Raw genomic sequence first — 18,612 nt, 5'->3', positions numbered from 1 at the left:
GGGGCTAGGGACTCACAATTAATCAGTAACATTTAGTCATTTATTGGGGGCAGAGTCCACTAAATTCAGAATGATCCTCATCTCATGTTGCAAGGCATAACTGTAATGAGGGTTGTTGCAGGGTAATAATGCAAAATGAAATGCAGTCAATGGTGAATAATCCTGTTTGTTGCTCCCTCCTAGTGGCATTCTACAAATTGAATGAAGAGCAGCTGGGGACATTTGCTTTAATAGCATCAGTACTTCCCCTGGGAGCAGAAATGGGGAACTTTAGTTGGTGGCACAGTCACAGTCAAGGAAATTAGTCTCAATAAGCAGAGCTATGGTTCCTCCTGAAACCCTGCCAATTTCTGTGGAATGAGGAACAGAATTTCTGTTTACTCTCTTTCATCCGCAGAGACTGTTAATTCACAGGGAATTTTACAGAACTGTTCAAGGTGACTGCCTCCATTGCTCAGAGGGGAACACCTGAAACTGAGAGAAGGACACATTACTCAACTTTCCTTTCCAAGAAAAAGCCTTTAGCGTTCATAATTTTGTCTTGAAATGAACCACGCTTTTGTTTTCCGAAAAGCAGGCAAGGCAACTTCAACTAAACTTTTTCAACTTGCACCTTTAGCCGCTCAGGCTCTGCTTTCATCACAGAGTCAGAGGAATTTAAAAATGATCACGGGAGGCCGTTTGGCCCACTGTATCCAACAAGGTACCATTAGCTTAAACCCAATCTCCAGCTCTTACACCTCTTACTTCCTTGCAGGTTACTTCATTCCAAATGCATTTCAAAGTACAAGGTAAACATGATGAGGGCTTCTGTCTTTTCAGGCAGCAAGTCACACAGCTGCATTTCTCCTGAAACCTCCTATCTCTTACTGTGTTCATGGTCCATTTCTCTGGTTAAGGATTCCTTTACCAAGGGGAATACGTCTTTTGTATCCCTCTAGACCCCTAAAAATTTTATACACTTCAATTAAATCCACACACAACTCCTAATAAAAACCCCTCCTCCGTTCTAATTTCTTCTCAAATCTAAACTTCTCCAGTCGTAATGACAATCCCGCAGATCTTCTCTATACTGTTTCTCATGTGACCTCACCTTTGCTATAGCACGCAACGTACATTTACATAGCACCGTCAATGGAGAACGAGTATTACAAGACTCTTCATAGAGAACGGAAGATGAGCTGAGGGAGAGGCATGTTAAGGGAGGTGTTCGAAAGCTCAATCAAGGAGGTGAGTTATAAAGGAGGGAAGAAGCAGAGGATTTAAACAGAAAACCCCTGAAATATCAAACACTGAAAAGGAGATTACAAGAAGCAATTCTGTCAAGAGATGTGGGTGACATGGGTATGGCGAACATTTGTTCCCAACTGCACTTGAATGGAGCGGTTCATTAAATCATTTCAAAAGGGTAGTTAAGAGCCACTTACATTGCTGTGGGTCTGGACAACATTCATGAAATGAAACAGATGGAATTTTATAACAACCAATCATAGTTGCCATGGTCAATCACAGAGACTAACTTTCTAGGTATCTTGTTGAGATATTGTTCAGAGATGTTACTACACACCGCTGGAACAGGTGGGACTTGAACCTGGCTCAGGGGTAGGGACACTACACAACAAGAGCCCGTGATTAGCTTTCTATCCCAGATTTCTTGATTAGTTGAATTTTATCAGTGAATTCAATTTAAATTGCATCAGTTTACAATGATGGGGTTTGATCCCAAGTCTCCAAGGCATTAGATTGGGCCTCCAGGTTATTTGTCCAATGGTATAACCACAATGCCAGTGTCCCTCCAATTTGCTGACCTGCCTATTATCATTTTCCTGTTGTGGGAGCTTCCTGTGCATAATTTGGCTACCACGTCTGCTACATGACCAATGAGGCTACAAGGCAAAAGTTGTGTTTGGTGGACTGTTAGGTGCTGAGGTTATGAAAGGTGATATGCAAATATAAGTTCCTTCTTTCTCTCACCCACAACATCTTCATAAATTCTCTCATATATACATTACTTCAGCACACAAAAACATAGCACATTGCATACAGCAGGACCTGGAGAACATCAATTGGGCTTGGATTGGTGCAGACTTGATTGGCCAAATGGCCTGCTTCCACACTGATTCTTTGAAACTTGGTGAAACTACAGTATAGAACCACATGTATCAAAAAATATTAGTAGCAAGTGATAGACAGAGCTAAACAATTCTGTATCCAACATGTCAGATCTAGTCCATTGGTGGACAATTAAACAACTCACTGGAGGAGGTGGTTCCACAAACATCCTCAATGATGGAAGAGCTCAGTTCATTAGTGCAAAAGATAAGGCTGAAGCATTCGCAGCAATCTTCAGCCAAAAGTGCTGAGTGGATGATCCATCTCAGCCTCCTCCAGAGGTCTCCAGCATCACAGATACCAGTCTTCAGCCAGTTCAATTCACTCCATGTGAAATGAAGAAACAGGTGAAGGCGCTGAATACGACAAAGGCTAAGGGCCCTGACAACATTCCAGCAATAGTACTGAGTCTCGGGCTCCAGAAATCTCTGCGCCCCTAGCCAGGTTACAATTGGCATCTAACCAGGTTACAATTGGCATCTACCCAGCAATTTGGAAAACCGCTCATATGGCTTGTACACAAAAACGTGAACAAAACCGACCTGGCCAATTACCACCATTTTCTGGGTAGAGGGTTCTTAATTTTCCTATTAAATTTGTTGGTATTTTTTCTATATTGGTATGTCTCAGGTTTGGATTTTCCCATAATGTTCCTTTGTCGGCCTTCATTTTGGGATATTTATAGGCCTGGAGCTAAATATTTCATCTTTCATGCACCCTGGAGATTCTTCAATCTCTAGTCATTCCCAGTTGGAGTAAAGTTGCTTTAGGAATTACTGTACAATCTCTCCGCTGTATTCTGTTTCAAAGAAAGTCGTTCCCTCCCATTCTCCAGGGAATTAGAGCAATTAAAGTTTGCATTCATTACTGTAATCTAATTTCCTCATGTGCAGGTGATACAGAAGCAACTCCCTTCCCAATTTGTGACAACCACTGCCATCAGATCCCAAATTCGTCACTCCTTACAGCGAGATTACTAGTGATTCATTGCTCAGCCCATTGAGTATAGGAGTTGGGATGCCATGTTGAGGTTGTACATAACACTGGTGAGGCCGCTTCTAGAGTGCTGTGTGCAGTTTTGGTCGCCCACTTACAAGAATGATATTAAGCTCGAGCGGGTTCAGAAGAGATTTACCAGGATGTTGCTGAGTATGGAGGGCTTGAATTTTAAAGAAAGGCAGGGACTTTTTTCTCTGGAATGTAGGAGTTGAGAGGCAACTTTATAGAAGTTTATAAAATAATGAGGGGTATAGATAGGTTAATGGCAGATGTCTTTTCCCAAGGATGGGGGATTTCAAGACTAGACAGCACATTTTTAAAGGTGAGAGGGGAGAGATTTCAAAAAGACATGAGGAGCAAATTTTTGTTTTACACAGAGGGTGGTTTGTATGTGGAAGGAACTTCCTCAGCAAGTAGTGGATGCAGGTACAGTTACAATGTTTAAAAGACATTTGGATAAGTACATGAATTGGAAAGGTTTGGAGGGATATGGGCCAGGAGCAGACAGGTGGGATTAGTTTAGTTTGGGATTATGTTCGGCATGGACTGATTGGGCCGAAGGGTCTGTTTCCGCACAGTATGACTATGACTAAATCCACTCTGAAATTCCACTATGCCAATCTACCTTGCTCTGCACTTGGACTCAGAAGCCAACATAATCGAGACCAATCCTTCAGTATAATAGCCAGCAAGTATCATACTCACCTCTTGGTCAGAAAGTTGTGGGTTCAAGTACAATTCCAGAAACTTGAGCACTAATTCTAGGCTGGCCTTCTGAGGTAAAGGCAAAAAATCCCATAGAATCTTTTGAAGAGGAGCTGGGGGAAGCTGAGAAATATTCATTCTTCAAACAACATCACCCGAAGCAGACGGACTGGTCTTTCACACGTTGCAGTTTGTGGGAGCGTGCTGCGTGTAAATTGGCTGTCACGTTTCTGCAACGGTGACAACACTTCGAAAGTACTTCATTGCTGTTAGGAGCTTTGAGATTCCCCAACCTTGCAAAAGTCTATATAAATGGAATATTTTAAATATTCTACCTAATTAACAGGGTCTGTGAAGAATCATAGTCATAGAGATGTACAGCATGGAAACAGGCCCTTCAGACCAATTCATCCATGTTGACCAGATATCCGAAATTAACTTAGACCCATATATGGAAAGAGACCCCAAAGACAGAGTCAGATGGGTGCTGATTGGTTGGAAAATTGATTAATTAGTTGTGATGTTACCGTGGAAGAAGTGACAGGGAACTATTAGTTTCCGAAGCTCACAGGTAATATAACAAAGGTTCAAGGTTTGAACTTCTTTGCTGAGAATGGGTCTCTGCGTATTGCTTCTAGCAAGTGCAAATGGGCCATGTGACACTCGCAATCAATAATCACAAGTTAGTCGCCAATTGGCGCACTCCGGATTGTTCAGCAAGCACTGCCCATTCATGGAATCCAATGGCAGACTTTTCATTTTGAGGCTTGCTAGCACAGGCTGTCTGAGAAATAAACATACTCTGCCAGATATGAACACCCAAAGCAACACGGGGGTTGATTCAATCGGCCATCCGCTGTTAAATACAGACAACTGTACAATTGTAAAATTGAGGGGTCCCCATCTGCATGAGCAAAGATAGATGGGAATAGAGCTGAGCCAAGGCTACTCTCCTTGACAGACACTGCGCTCACGTCTAAACATTTATTGTCTGACCCCATTGCAGGTGCCTCAAGGAACGAGCTTTAAGTAGGACAAAGGAACTATTTCTGGTGCATGTCTCACAGGTTCTAGCGCACTTTAATTTATTGCTACCTCCAGTTATAACTTCTAAGAGGAAGGTTTCAATTCACAGAGGGCGCTCATCAAGCAACAGCCCGATTTATTCCCTCTGTGACCTAGAAGATAAACATACTGTTCCATGTGAAACAAAAAACTGAAGAGCCCATGGCAAAGAGAGATCCCAAACAGCATATGTAGGTCTAACAACTTGCTTGATCATCTGGGCATCTACTGGAGAATTATATTCCTGTTCTCAAGGGGAGGTAATGTTTGGTTCAACAGGGGGAATTAGGAATTGCAGATTTGAAGGATTTTCTCCCCCTTCATCCCAAGGTCCTGTTTGAATATGCCTCCTAATCTCGCTGATGCAAGACAAAGCCAAGCACAAATTACTTTAGAATTACATTACATTAGAATTGTTTTGGTACAAAAGGAGGTGAAGAATATTATTAAATTGGAGAGAGTTCAGAAAAGATTTGCCAGGATGTTGCCTGGAATGGAGGGTTCAAGTTATAAGGGGAGGCTAGAACTTTTTTTCACCAGAGCATAGGAGGTTGAGGGGTGACCTTAGAGGTTTATAAAACCATGAGGGGCACAGATAAGGTGAATAGCAAGGGTCTTTTCCTGAGGGTGAGGGAGTTCAAAACCAGATGGCACATTTTTAAAATGTGAGAGGAGGAAGTTTTAAAAAAGGATGAGGGGCAACTTATTTTCTTTTTTTAAAAAAAAAAAAAAAAAAATCAGACTGGCTCATGTGTGGAATGAACTTCCAGAGGAAGTGGTGCACAGTTACAATGTTTAAAATTCTTCCTAATTTCCGTCCTAAATGGGAAACTGCTAATTTTAAACCTATGCAATAAGACCCTAAGAAACACAGGATAATGGCTGTTCCAACATTCCTCAGATCAACTTTCCTGCCCTTTCTTCGTAGCCCTTGATTCCCCAACTGATCAAGAATCTCTGTCTCAGTCTTAAACATACACAAAGGACTCAGCCTCCACAGCTCTCTTCGGCAAAGAGATCCAAACATTCACAACCCTCTGAAAACAAATTCCTCCTCATCTCAGTCTTAAATTGGCGGCCCGTTATTCTGAGACTGTGCGCTCTGGTCCTAGACTCACCCATGAGGACAGCTATCCTCTCAGCGCTTACGCCTGTCAAGCCCTAAGAATGTTTCAACGAGATCACCTCTCATTCTTCTAAACTCCTGTGAGTAGAGTCTCAGCCTGTCTAGCCTTTCCTCATAAGATCATGCCAGGGATCATCCTAGTGAACCTTCTCTGAACTGCCACAAATGAAATGACATATTTCCTTAAATAAAGAGACAAAAACTGCTCACAGTACAGCAGATGTGGTCTCATCAGCACCCTGTACAGTCACAGTAAGATTTCCCTACTCTAACACTCCATTAGCCTTCCTGATACCCCGCTGCTGTGTTTCATGCATTAAGTAACCCCAAGTCCCTTCGAGCTGCAGCTTTCTGCAGTTTTTCTCCGTTTAAATAATACTGTTTCTTTTGTTCTCTTTTCCAAAACGAAGAAGTTCACATCTTCACACATTATGCTCCATTTGCCAACTCTTTTTGCCCACTTACTTAACATATCTATCAATGTTACTATCAACATCTCCCTGTAAACTGTTTGTATCCTTCTCACAACATGCTTTTCCACCTATTTTTGCACTGTTTGAAAATCTGGCTACAGCGCATTCACTTCCTTTCTCCAAGTAATCGACTGCTCACCTTGTGCCATTCTCCCGGGAATCCTGCACACTCTACCTTTCGAAAGAACATTCTATTTCCCTTCTTGATTGAACATGCCTCCACTGTAGACTCAGTCAGTGCATTCCAGATGCTATCCCAAAATATTTCCCCCCACCACAACCCCATCTTGGGGCTTAGAAATTGTTGTGACTCCATAATGAGAAGTCAGTGATGAGTAGGGGCCTCAGAGATCACGGGCCTGTTACATAGGAGCCTGTTAGGGTAGCAGCACAGCTATTACCTTGGGATCCTGCATAGCTGCCATAGTCACCTCAGTGCAGGATCCCAAACTTTCAGCTCGTCACACCACTCGGGGCCAGGGGAGCGGGGGGGTAGCGGAGTGTGTGCGTCCTGACCCCCTAATTTAGGAAGCCCTGTCTCAATCACTTCCTGCGTTAATAAGCTTTGCCTCTTTTGCTGATTACTTCAAAAACCAAGCCCTCTTTCCATCATTTTGCAAAAGGGGACAGTTTCTCCCAGTCTGCTCCGTCCGATTGCTCATGATTTTGACCCCCTCAATCCAATTTACTCTCGGCCTTCTCTTCTCCAAGGGACACAGACCCAACTTCTCCAAATCAGTGAAGTTTCTCAGCCTATTCCACAGGAACACACAGAATTGTTATGACACAAGAGGAAGCCATTCAGCCAATTTGTGCTTGCACAGGCTCTTCAAACAAGCATCACTCCAAGCATCGAAGATGGTGGCAACAACGAGGTAAGTAGCGTCCAGGTTCCTGAGCCCGTCTGCTGCCCAGCACCATGCCAGCTGAATCCAACTTTCTCTTCTTTTTTCTCCCACTCTCTCCTTCTTGTCCGTGGTATCAGAACAGCAGACATGACCTGTTGCCAGCTTTGGAATCAAAGATGTTGGGCTTCAGCTATGGAGATGAGGTGGCCCGAATCAGTCCTCCTGTTGGTGATGGGAGCAGCGGTGTGGCAGGACAGGTGGTACCCCTAGTGGGGGAGACCCGGAACGAGACTCCTCGTGGCAATGGAGATGTTGGCCCTGAAGTGGGACTCCTGGAAACGATTGTGATGCCTTTGTAAGCCTGGAGCATGTTATAGAGGCCCCAGTCTGTTGTGATAACCCCCACCACGTCAAACAGAGCACAAGAAGCGAGGAAGATGAACTCAGTTTTCAGTCATGTCTTAATATCTGCTGTAATTCAAAACAGTGCCACTGCATGGTGACATATTACACTGTTCCCTGTATTTATCCGTTAAAAACAAGTGACAGTAAATCATTCAATTCAATTCACAACCCAGTACCAATTTTCTGCCTTCTCCCCGCAAATCTGCACACCATTTCTATCCAAATAAACCACCCACTGAGATCATGAATGTCTCAACTGAATGTGCCTCTGCCACATTTCCAGGCAGTGCACTCCAGAATTCAACTGCCCTAGGTGCAGGAGTAAGTCATTTGGCCCTTCGAGCCTGCTCCACCATTCTATATGATCATGGCTGATCATCTAGTTCACTACTCAATTCCTGCTTTCACCCCATTGATCCCTTCAGCCCTAAGAACTTTATCTAAAAGATAATATCGCCATTGTTCCTGTCGACCATCGGGCTACTCCCCCATTATAGAGAGAGCAAGAGCGAGAACAAGCGCGAGAGCGATATGACCTGTGATGGTTTAACCCAAGGGTTACTATGCCTCAGGCAAGGTGAGAGGTTGAGAAGGAAAGTCCTTCATGGTAACTTCATGGGATCTTTGTGGTGATCTCAGTGGTTTTTGAACCCATGCTGTTAGAATCGCCTCTGCTATCCAAACAATTAAGCTAACCCATTCCCAAACTATCACCCCTACGAAGGCATTCAACAGTTTGATCTCAAATGCTTTCTGTAGCAAACACTGCCACAGACTCATCACTCTGCAGGTGAAAACATCTCTCCCCATCTCAATTATGGCGCACGGTGGCTCAGTGGTTAGCACCGCTACCTCAGCGCCAGGGACCCGGGTCGGATTCCAGCCTCGGGCGACCATCTGTGTGGAGTTTGCACATTCTCCCAGTGTCTGCGTGGGTTTCCTCCGGGCGCTCCAGTTTCCTTCCACAGTCCAAAGATGTGCAGGTTAGGTGGATTGGCTATGCTAAATTGCCCGTAGTGTTCAGGGATGTATAGATTAGGTGGGTTATAGGGGGATGCGTCTGGGTGGGATGCTCTGTGGGTCAGTGTGGACTTATTGGGCCAAAGGTCCTGTTTCCACACTGTGAAATTCTATGAAATAAACGACCTGCCCCATATCTTTAGACTGTGACCCATAGTTCTGGACACCCTGGTAATTGAACCCATCCTTCCTGTACTTACACTGTCTAATCCTGTTAGGATCCTATACATGTCCATGAAATCACAACTTATTTTTCCAAAATCCGGTGAATATAGTCGTAGCCAGTCCAGTCTCTCTTCATAAATCAACTTAATAATTTATAAATAATCTTAAATACAAGAGGGGTAAGTATTTACTAGATAAGAACCTGAAATGACATGGAACCAAGGTGGATGGATAGAGTCAAAAGACGACCAGTCATGGTTGAACTGCATGGCGTCGAACAGACTCAGGAGGATGAATAGTCTAGTTATCCACTTACATCAAGTCTTAGCGCAGTCATGGAATCCATTTGACTGGAATGCACAGTATGACTCTAACAGGCAGAATGATGGAAACCACACGGAGTTAGCCTATGGACTAGGAGACCTGGGTTCAAGTCCCACCTGTTCCAGAGGTGTGCAGTGAAAGAGTTGTAGAGATGTACAGCATGGAAACAGACATTTTAGTTCAACTCATCCATGCTGAACAGATAACCTAAATTAATCTAGTCCCATTTGCCAGCATATCCCACTAAATCCTTCCTAAATCCATCCAGATGGATTTTAAATGTGTATTTGTACCAGCCTCAACCACTTCCTCTGGCGGCTCATTCCATAAACACACCACCCTGTGCTTGAAAAAGTTGCCCTTTAGGCCCCTTTTAAATCTTTCCCCTTTCACCTTAAACCTACACCCTCTAGTTTTGGACTCCCCTACCCTGGGGAAAAGACCTTGGAGTATGGACAGGGTGAATAGCCAAGATTTTACACCTCAGGCTTCAACGCTCCAGGGAAAATAGCTCCAGCCTATTCAGCCTCTCCTTATAGCTCAAACTCTCCAACCCCGGCAACATCTTCCTGAACAGGTTGGTTAGAAAATATCTAGGGCAACAGGTTCGATGGGCTGAATGGACATTTCTCTTTATTTCGACCCAGAAGTGTTATCACACTCTTGTGCTCATGCTCGTTCTCACTTGTTCTCTCTATAATGGAGGAGAAAGGGGGTGGGAGGCAATTTGCGCCAAGCATAAACCCGGCCTCGTGTCAGATGGGCTGTACAGCCTGTTTACGCTCTTGCAGACTCTATGCAAACGCAGGAGGAGCCTCCGTGCTTAATTCAATTATCTAGTAATTATTTTAATTGTTCAAGGGAAATTACTATAATAAAGCTGCTGCTGGCATTTCGGCTGTTGCAAAGTGCTTTAACTCTCGCTCTGCAGTGCGTGGTCTGGAAAGATGTGAAATCAGCTGAGTCGAGGGGGAGATGTTTGGAAAGTTAGAATCATACAGTGCTGAGACAGACCCTTCGGTCCAACCAATCCAAACCAAACATAATCCCAAACTAAACTAGCCCCACCTGCCTGCGCTTGGCCCATATCCCTCCAAACCTTTCTTATTCATTTACTTATCCAAATGTCTTTTAAACATTGTAACTGTACCCACATCACCATTTCCTCTAGTAATTCATTCCACACACGAGTCACTCTCCTCGTGGGAAAAAAAAGTTGCCCCTCTTATCCTTTTTAAATCGTTCCCCTCTCACCTTAAAGATATGCTCCCTAGTTTTGAGCTCCCCTACCTTTGGAGAGAGACACCGGTTATTCACCTTACCCACGCCCCTCATGATCTTATAAACCTGTATTGAGATCACCCCTCAACTTCCTACACTCCAGTGAAAAATGTCCCAGCCTATTTTTAGATCTCAAACCCTCCATTCCAGGCAACATCCTGGTAAATCTTTTCTGAACCTCCTCCAGTTTAATAAAATACATCCTAAAGCAGGGCAACCAGACCTGGGCACAGTACTCCAGAACAGGCCTCACCAACGTTCTGTAGAACCTTGACATAATGTCCCAACTCCAACACTAAAGGTCTGAGCAATTAAGGCAAGCGTGCTAAATGCCTTAACTACCTTATCCATGTGATGCAAATTTCAAAGAATTATGTACCTGAACATTTGAGTTGTCTCAAATGGGAGCAGAAGAGGGTCATTCAGCCCCTTGAACCTCTTCTGGCTGACTTTCTACCTCAGTGTGACCTTCCCATACTATCCCCATAACCCTCAATATCAATAAAAACTATTTTCCTTTGTTGAACGCACCCAACGACTGAGCTTTCACAGCTTACCGGCTTTTCTGGTATTTCCTATCCCAGTCAGCAAAGAAATCTCTCCTCCAGCCCTACTTGTTTCATTGGAATTAGGAGCAGGAGTAGACAATTTAGCCCTTCAAGCCCATTCTGCCATTTGACACGATCTTCTCCTGGTGTTCACTCCACTCCCCTTCTTGCTCCCCAAAGCCCTTTATCCCACTTTTCATCAGAAACATACCTACTTCTTTTTTGAATCTGTTGATTGATTCTGCACTCTGGGGCAGTGAGGTCCACAGATTCACATTGCTCCGAGAGAAGTAGTTTCCCCTCATCTCAGTTTTAAACCAACTCCCTCTTACCGTACATCTTTGATTTCTTGTTTGAGGCTGCCCCAGAAGAGAGAGCATCCGTTCAACATCCACCTTATTGATCCCCTTTATCATTTTTTTTTAACCTCAATCACATCACCATTCCTTCTCTGAACTCCAGTGAGTATAAGCCAAAGCTATTTCACCGCGCCTCATCCTCAGCTCTTTCATCCCTGTAATCAACCTGGTGAACCTCCTCTGAACAATTTGCAAGGCTTCTTTAGCCTGAACTTCTCCCCGCTCTGCCAGAAGTCCCTGGGTTCTCCACAAAAGAGAACAGCACCCAGAAAGTAAATACAAGCACATCTGCTGAGAAAGACAGAGGCCAAGTCATGTGTTAACTGACCAAGCGTGATAAATTGCCGATTACTGATTCCTTTCTTGGCTGACTTTTTTTTAAAAATCCTGACTCAGCTGACAACTCTCACTGCACACCCCACTTAAGCTATCGCCAACCTGCTGCTAGCTTGTCCAGTTGGCACCTGGTAATGAGTCTATCGGACAACTGCTGGCAGATGCCACTCCTTGGCACAAGAAAATTCTGGATCTACGGGGAAAAGGGGGTTGTTTTAATTGGTACAGAGGGAGAGAAAATGATTGAATAGAGGTGCCAAACTGTACTGGGGTGGGTGGGAGCACAGTTGGCTGGCATATGATTCAGAATAGCCCCAATAATACAGGTTTGATTCCCATTCCGGCTGAGGGTAAACTTGGGATTTGTTTCCCAGCCCTTCTCCCATGAATGGAAAGCCACAGCAAACTCACTGTTGACAAGGAAAGTGGATTAGGATGAAGTATCCACCAACAGCTTGTGTGATGGCTTAGTGGTATTATCACTGGACTGTTAATATAGAGACCTATGTAATCTTCTGGGGACCTGGGTTCGAATCCTACCTCAGCAGATAGTGGAATTTGAATTCAATTTTAAAAATCTGGAAGTAAGAGTCTAATGATGACCGTGAAACCATTGTCAATCATCGGAAAGCCCACCTCGTTCACTAATGTCCTTCAGAGAAGGAAATCTGCCATCCTTACCCAGTCTGGCCTACACGTGACTCCCCTTCTTCTTAAATTCTGTTCTGACATCCACTGCAATCTAGGGGAGTGAATTCCACAGTCAAGACCCTTAGAGAAGTAATTCCTCCTCATCTGTTTTAAACCTGTCACCCCTTTATCCTAAAACCGTGACCTCTCGTTCTAGATTGTTCCAGAAGGGGAAACATCTGTGGGAATGGCAGTGGGTCTACAGTAAGGGGGTAAAGGTACAAAATTAAGTGCAAGAAAATTTAGGACAGGGTACGAGTCACTTCCTTTTTTAATGTGGGCTCTTGATGTGCATCACTTCCTTTATCCCCAACAATATTTTAAAAAGTACTTGGGTTTAAGAGGGAGGCCATTTTACCACAACATTGAACTCATGTTATCGAGGGAAAAATAGCTGGAGAGATACATGTTTGGACAGATGGTTGGGGAGGCTGCAGAATACGGTAATTGGTGGGAGCTCACATCAACACTCCAGAACAGGTTGGGTAGGTAGCCAAAGATAGCAGAGTGGCAAAGAGATATAGGCATAGGGTGGGGATGCAGGATTAGGTTACTGCTGAAACGGAGGGTAAACACAGACAAAATGCAAACAGGGATCAGTTAGGCCCAAAACGGCCTGATTAGAGTCACAGAATCATACAGCACAGAGATCGATTCTTCAGTCTAATCAGCCCATGCCGAATGCAATCCCAAACTAAACTAGTCCCAGCTGCCTGCACCAGGCCCATATCCCTTCAAACCGTTCTTATTCATGTACTTATCTAAGCATCTTTTAAATGTTGTAACTATGCCCACATCCACCATTTCGTCTGGATGTTAATTCCGCACACAAACCACTGTGTAAAAAAATTTTCCCCCTCATATCTTTTTTAAATCTCTCTCTCCACTCACCTTAAAAATATGTCCCCTAGTCTGAAATCTCCCATCCAAGGGAAAAGACACCCACCATTAATCCCATCTATACCCTTCATGATTTTATAAACTTCAATAAAAGGTTACCTCTCAACCTCCTACGCTCCAGTGAAAAAAGTCCCAACCTTTCTTTATAACTCAAACCTTCCATACCCAGTGATATCCTGGTAAATCTCTTCTGAACCCTCTCTAGCTTAATAATATTCTTCCTATATTTGGGAGACCAGACTGGACACAGTATTCCAGAAGAGACCTCATCTCTGACTTAAACAACCTCGACATGACGTCCCAACTCCTATACTCAAAGGTCTGAGCAATAAAGGCAAGCGTGCTAAATACCTTCTTAACGACATGGGACGCAAACTTTAAAGCACTGTGTGGCTGAGTTCTCCATTTACTATGAAGCTACAAAGTCAAGTCAAAGTCTGTGCTAATTATCCCTGCCTGGCTGACTTTGATGTACACTTTTAGTGCATTGGTGCAGAAGTCAACCACAAACCTACACAGGTCTAAGGCTCAAACAAACACAAAGAACACTGGAGAAACTCAGCAGGGTCTGACAGCGTCTGTGGAATGAGAAAAATAGTGTGTGAACACAGGGTCCAGTAGAATCACAGAATCCCTTCAGTGTGGAAGCAGGCCATGCAGCCCATTGAGTCCACATTGACTCTCCGAACAGCATCACACCCAGACGCACCCTGCTACCTATCCCTGTAGCTCTGATTTCCTGTAGCTAACCCATCTAACCTGCACATCTTTGGACAATGGGAAGAAACATGAGCACCCAGAGGAAGCTCACACAGATATGAGCATAATATGCAAACTCCACACAATCACCTGAGGCTGGAACCAAACCCGGGTTCCTGGCACTGTGAGGCATCAGTACTAAGCGCTGAGCCACTGTGCTGCCCTGATCTGATTCTCGCCTCAAATCTGCTTTTCGCTCTACCCTCCAATAACCTTGCATTCCAAGAACCCCTCTGCACTTCTGCTGTAAAAATATCAACCACCTTTTCGGGAAGAGAGATCCAAAAACTCATGACCCTCAGGCACAGAATTTTGCCTCGCCTTTTATAAATGGGTCTTCCCTGATTTTTAAACTCCCCTAGTTCTGGAGTCCCCCATAAGATGAACCATCCTCTCCATGTCTCCTCTTTCAAGATCATTCAAGTTCTTGTATATTTCAATCATACTCTCCTAACCTCCAGCAGTTACGAGACTGTCAAGCTTTTCTCTTGAAACAACCCTTCCATTTTCAGGTTTTAGGCTGGGTCATAATTGTGGAAGTCCCTTCCTAAAAGCATAGTCAGAATACCTACAGCAAATGGACTGCAGTGGTTTCAGAAAGCAACTCTTCACCACCTTCTCAAGGGGCAACTATAGATGGGTAATAAATGCCAGCCGGTGTGGAGGGGAGGGAGTACAGTTGGGAAATTTTTTTTTCCCATTCATTCACAGGATGTGAGTGTTATCCATTTATTGTCCATCCCTAATTGCACACAGGACAGTTAAGTGTCAACCATATTGTTGTAGGTCTGGAGTCACATGTAGACCAGACAAAGCAAGGATGGCAGTTTCCTTCCCTATAGGACATTAGTGAACCAGACGGGTTTTCCGAAAATTGACGATAGACTCAAGGGTCATCATTAGACTCTTAATTCCAGATTTTGTTTTTTCACACTGAATTCAGATTCCACCATCTGCTGCGGCAGGATTTGAACGCAGGTCCCCAGAACACCACCCGAGTCTCTGGATTAACAGTGATCATACCACTACACTTTCATCTCCTTTTAATTATTTTTAGGCTGTGGATTTGAAATGGAAGTTTTAAAATATTTTCTAACCAACCCATTTACTGATGTGTTATAGCACCTCCGGAGCAGGTTGGACTTCAACCTTGGCCCCCTCGCTGAGAGGAAAGGGAACTATCACTGTGCTAGAAGAACCCTGTTCAAATGGAAAATAGATAAAACATGCAAAACTTCCAAGCTGTTGAATAGGGAGTGGGGGGGATTAATTGGAGAGCTCCTTCAGGAACACTGGAGCTGCCCTGAATGGGCTGCATTGATAGGAAATGACAACTTCACCTGCCCTTTAGTGGATTTCATTTCATCAGGTGCAGCATAATTAAATTTGCCTGCTCCCTCATTGGGGAGCTCACATTTGGAATACTGCATATACTTCTGGTCGCCCTGCTACAGGAAGGATGGTATTAAACTGGAAAGGGCACAAAATAATTGACAAGGATGTTACTGGGCTGGTGGGTTTGACTTACAGGGAAAGGCTGAATAGGCTGGGACCTTTTTCCCTGGAGCGCAGGAGGCTGAGGGGTGATCTTAGAGGTTTATAAAATCATGAGGGAGAAAAGATAAGGTAAATAGCCAAGGTCTTTTCCCCAGGGTGGGGGGAGTCCAAAATGAGAGGGTATAGGTTTTAGGTGAGAGGGGAAAGATTTAAAAATGACCTGAGTGGTAAATTTTTCACACAGAGGGTGGTGTGTGTATGGAATAAGCTGCCATAGGAAGTGGTGGAGGCTGATACAATTACATTTAAAAGGCATCTGGACGGGTACATGAATAGGAAGGGTTTAGCCGGATATGGGCTAAATGCTGGCAAATGAGACTAGGTCAAATTGGGATGTCTGGTTGGTGTGGACAAGATGGACCGATGGATCTGTTTCCGTACTGTATGAGTAACTCTCTCTGCTGTCCTAATTCTGTCTGGCCTACATATGACTCCAGATCCACAGCCAACTCTTTAGTGACCTCAGAAATGGCCACGTAAGCCACTCAATCGTATTCAAGGAGGTGACCCATCTCTTCTTTTGTAAAACGAATTCAGGATGGGCAACAAATGCTGGCCTCTCCAGCAATCGTGAGGAAACGAAAGGCACCTTTTAGACAGCGCATCATTCCCTCAGTAATTGCTCAAAAGCAAAGCCAAGATTATGCATCAAACATCCAGAGGATGACTTGAACCCACAATGTTCTGTCCCAGTGGCCAGTCGGACACCAGTGAGCTGACAATAGCAAATAACTAAAAGGTCACAGTCACTTTAGGACCTTCACCACATCCTTTGTACTAAGGGTGCAGGAACCCTCCACTCCATTTTCTAACCGTATTTATTTTAGCAATAATAACACTGAAATACCACTGCTACTTCTCTGCCCATAGAAAGCTGTCCAATACACAGTATTTCCAGCAATCTTGTCTTTTGTTTTAATATCTCCATTCAGATGTCAGAGTCATATGTTGGCCTGTAAATTTATAATAGTTCAGAGGAAAAGAAACATCTTGAAACTTATATAAAAATAATCACACACCCTCAATGGAAGGAAGGAGGGAGGGAGGGAGGGAGGGAGGGAGGGAGGGCAGGTTGAATAAAGAAACTCAATATTCTAGGCTGACAATCCTATTGCAAAACGAAGGGAGCGTTGCACTACCAAAGGCGAACGGATCTCGGAATTGGAACAGCACAGAACATGGCTGTTCGGCCCAAACGCCCTTGGTGGCTTACTGCAAACACATAGGAAGTAGGTCATTTGGTCATTTAGCCCCTCAACTAGATCACAGCTGACCTTGTACCTCAGAGCCATTTTCCTGCACTGTCCTAATAATTCCTTGATAGCTTTAAATGTAAAAACCTGTCAATCTGTGTTTTAAATATTCTCAAAACCTGAGCCTCCACAACCCTCTGGGCTGGTGAATTCAAAAGAATGACTACAATTCTTAAACTGTTTTAGAACACAGAATAGCAAAGGAACGTGCCCTTCGGCCCACGATGTTGTGTCGAACATGACACCAAATTAAACTAATTCCTTCTACCGGCCCTTGGTCCATATCCCTCCATTCCTTGCTTATTCATGTGCTTATCTAAAAGTCCCTACAACACCCCATCGTATCTGCCTCCACCACCATCCCTGGCAGAATGTTCCAGACTCCTAGCACGCTGTATAAATAACTTGCCCCTCGCATCTCCTTTGAACCTTCCTCCGCTTATCTTAAATGCATGCCCCCTCAGAATCTTTTTCTCAGCATTGAAATGTCTAATACTAACTGTCAACTCTATCTATACATCTCATAATTTTATAGTCTTCTATCAGGTCTCCTCTCAGCCTCCGCTCTAGGGTAAACAACACGAGTTTGTCCAGCCGTTCCTTATAGCTATGCCCTCTAATCCAGGCAGCGTCATGGTAAACCTCTTCTGCACTCTCCAAAGCCTCCACATCCTTCCTGTAATGTGGCAACCAGAACGAAACGCAATACTCTAAGTATTGCTTTGCATTTGTATCTCTCAGTTCAAAAGATCCCACAACATTATTTCAAGCAGAGTGAGTGGGTGCTGTCTGATGTTTTGCCGTTGGTAACGTTACAAAAAAGCCACATTGTTGTTTGCAGGCGCTTACATTTTCTACATTACCAATTGTCCAAAAATCCTTACACTGCATCTTGCAAACTTACAGCCAAGGAGAAAAAGCAAGGGCAGCAGATTCAGAGATCATACAATCCCCAGTGTGGAAGCAGGCCCTTCGGTCCAACAAGTCCACGCTGACCCTCAGAACGTCCCACCCAGACCTATCCCCCTGTAACCCACCTAATCTACACATCCCTGAACATTACGGGCAATTTAGCATTCCCAACCCACCTAGCCAGCACATTTTTGGGCTGTGGGAGGAAACCGGAGCACCCGGAGGAAATCCATGCAGACACGGGGAGAACTTGCAAACACCATACAGACAGTCACGCGAGGGTGGAACCTGGGATCCTGGTGCTGTGAGGCAGCCGTGCTAACCACTGAGCCACCATGCCGCCCCTAAGATGACAAGAAACTCCATTTGCATTTGCCCTCAGCTTCCAATGGCAGTCAGCAGCATACGAACCTGCATGAGAGCACCAATCGAGTTACAAGTCCATCATCTGAACCACTCGGCCATGACTACAGAATTCATGGGAACAGCATCCCCTGCAAGATCCACTCCAAGCTGCCCAACTTGGAAATATTTCGGTCATTTCAAACTCACGCCTCTATCACCTAGAAGGACAAAGGCAACAGCTACAGGGAAACACCACCCACTACAAGTTACCCTCAGAGCCCTTCAACTTCTTGACTTGGAAATATATTGGCTGTTCCTTCAGCGTCACTGGGTCAAAATTCTGGAACTCCAGGGGTGGGGGAGAGACGGACGGGGGGGGGGGCGGGGGGGGGGAGGGGGGAGGGGGGGGGGGGGGGGAGGGGGGGGGGGG

The 18,612-nt window shown here is 44.4% G+C and overlaps 1 protein-coding gene across 2 annotated transcripts in view; it reads right to left on the bottom strand.

The window, feature by feature from the left end:
- Window positions 1–18,612, bottom strand: part of LOC109922088 (AP-1 complex subunit sigma-1A) — a 47,902-nt gene that overhangs the window by 28,210 nt on the left and 1,080 nt on the right. Inside the window, exon 1 of one of the 2 annotated variants that reach the window (XM_048620178.1) lies at window positions 18,249–18,560. The exons of the other annotated variant lie outside the window; for it this stretch is intronic. Within the exon in view, the coding sequence (XP_048476135.1) occupies window positions 18,249–18,254 (6 nt within the window). The 5' untranslated portion in view covers window positions 18,255–18,560. Of the gene's footprint in view, window positions 1–18,248; window positions 18,561–18,612 lie in introns of those variants that run through there. 2 annotated transcript variants of the gene reach the window in all.

Source organism: Rhincodon typus, chromosome 45 (assembly GCF_021869965.1).
Source record: "Rhincodon typus isolate 14 chromosome 45, sRhiTyp1.1, whole genome shotgun sequence".
In the NCBI taxonomy this organism is placed as follows: Eukaryota; Metazoa; Chordata; class Chondrichthyes; order Orectolobiformes; family Rhincodontidae; genus Rhincodon; species Rhincodon typus.
Note: the sequence above shows the minus strand (reverse complement) of the source record. Positions and strands in the feature narration are given on the sequence as shown.